We start from the raw sequence: 772 nt of genomic DNA on the forward strand, positions 1-772 counted from the left end.
CTCGTGCCGGACTTTGATTGGGCGCGGTCGCCGATCTGGCTCATTGAGATTGCGCAACGGTGCTTGGCGACCGAGCCCGAGAAGCGCCCGACCGCTGTCGCCCTCGCCGGCCTTTTGGACAAGCAGCAATTCGAGGATACCGAGGCGTAGTCCCGTTATAACTCTCGTAGTCGGAGGGGGCCGCTGTGGGTGCGTCTAAGACTATCCAGCAAGGTGTATGGACGAGACGATCAAGTACCTGGCACCACGCAGGCGTTGATAATTTCGGCACCGGCAGAGGTCTTCCAGAGCAACTTGATCGACCCGCGGATGGCGCGGCAGGCGACGGGATCAGGGTACACGGATGTGTCCATGCTGTAGCCGCGGTATTTTGTCTTGTCGCCGTTCCATTCTTGCAGCTGCTTGAGCACTTCAAAGCTCGAGTCGGACACGGTCAAGTTGGTCAAGTTGCATCCGTCGCAGCTGCTACGATACACGTTGTAGCTGCTCTATAAAATTGAGAAAACTTGGCGCTGCACCTCGCGATTGTCGAAGGCAACATGGCGATCGTCGAGCTCTGGCTTCGACACGCGCCAGCGCTCGTTTCGTCGGGCGCGCTTGAGCTCGCGGCGGCATCGTCCCAAGGAGCCATTTTGCGACTCTTGTATGAACGGTATCCGGAGCTGGCGACGCCAAAAATGATGAATCTCGTGGCCATGTCGGGCGAATTGACGCTTTTGCGTTGGCTGCACGAAGCCGGTGTGGCGTGCACGGCCACTGCAATGGACGGTGC

At 58.8% G+C, this 772-nt stretch overlaps 1 protein-coding gene across 1 annotated transcript; it reads right to left on the reverse strand.

Annotated features, from left to right (window-relative positions):
- Positions 1-230: 230 nt before the first annotated feature.
- SDRG_13069 (hypothetical protein) lies at positions 231-631 on the reverse strand (the record flags this gene model as incomplete). The annotated part of the gene is made up of 2 exons (XM_008619152.1): positions 231-465; positions 519-631. 2 exons carry the CDS (start codon positions 629-631, stop codon positions 231-233), a joined length of 348 nt encoding a protein of 115 aa, XP_008617374.1.
- Between the last annotated feature and the right edge of the window lie 141 nt (positions 632-772).

The sequence above is a fragment of the Saprolegnia diclina genome (assembly GCF_000281045.1).
Source record: "Saprolegnia diclina VS20 unplaced genomic scaffold supercont1.55, whole genome shotgun sequence".
Lineage (NCBI taxonomy): Eukaryota > Oomycota > Saprolegniomycetes > Saprolegniales > Saprolegniaceae > Saprolegnia > Saprolegnia diclina.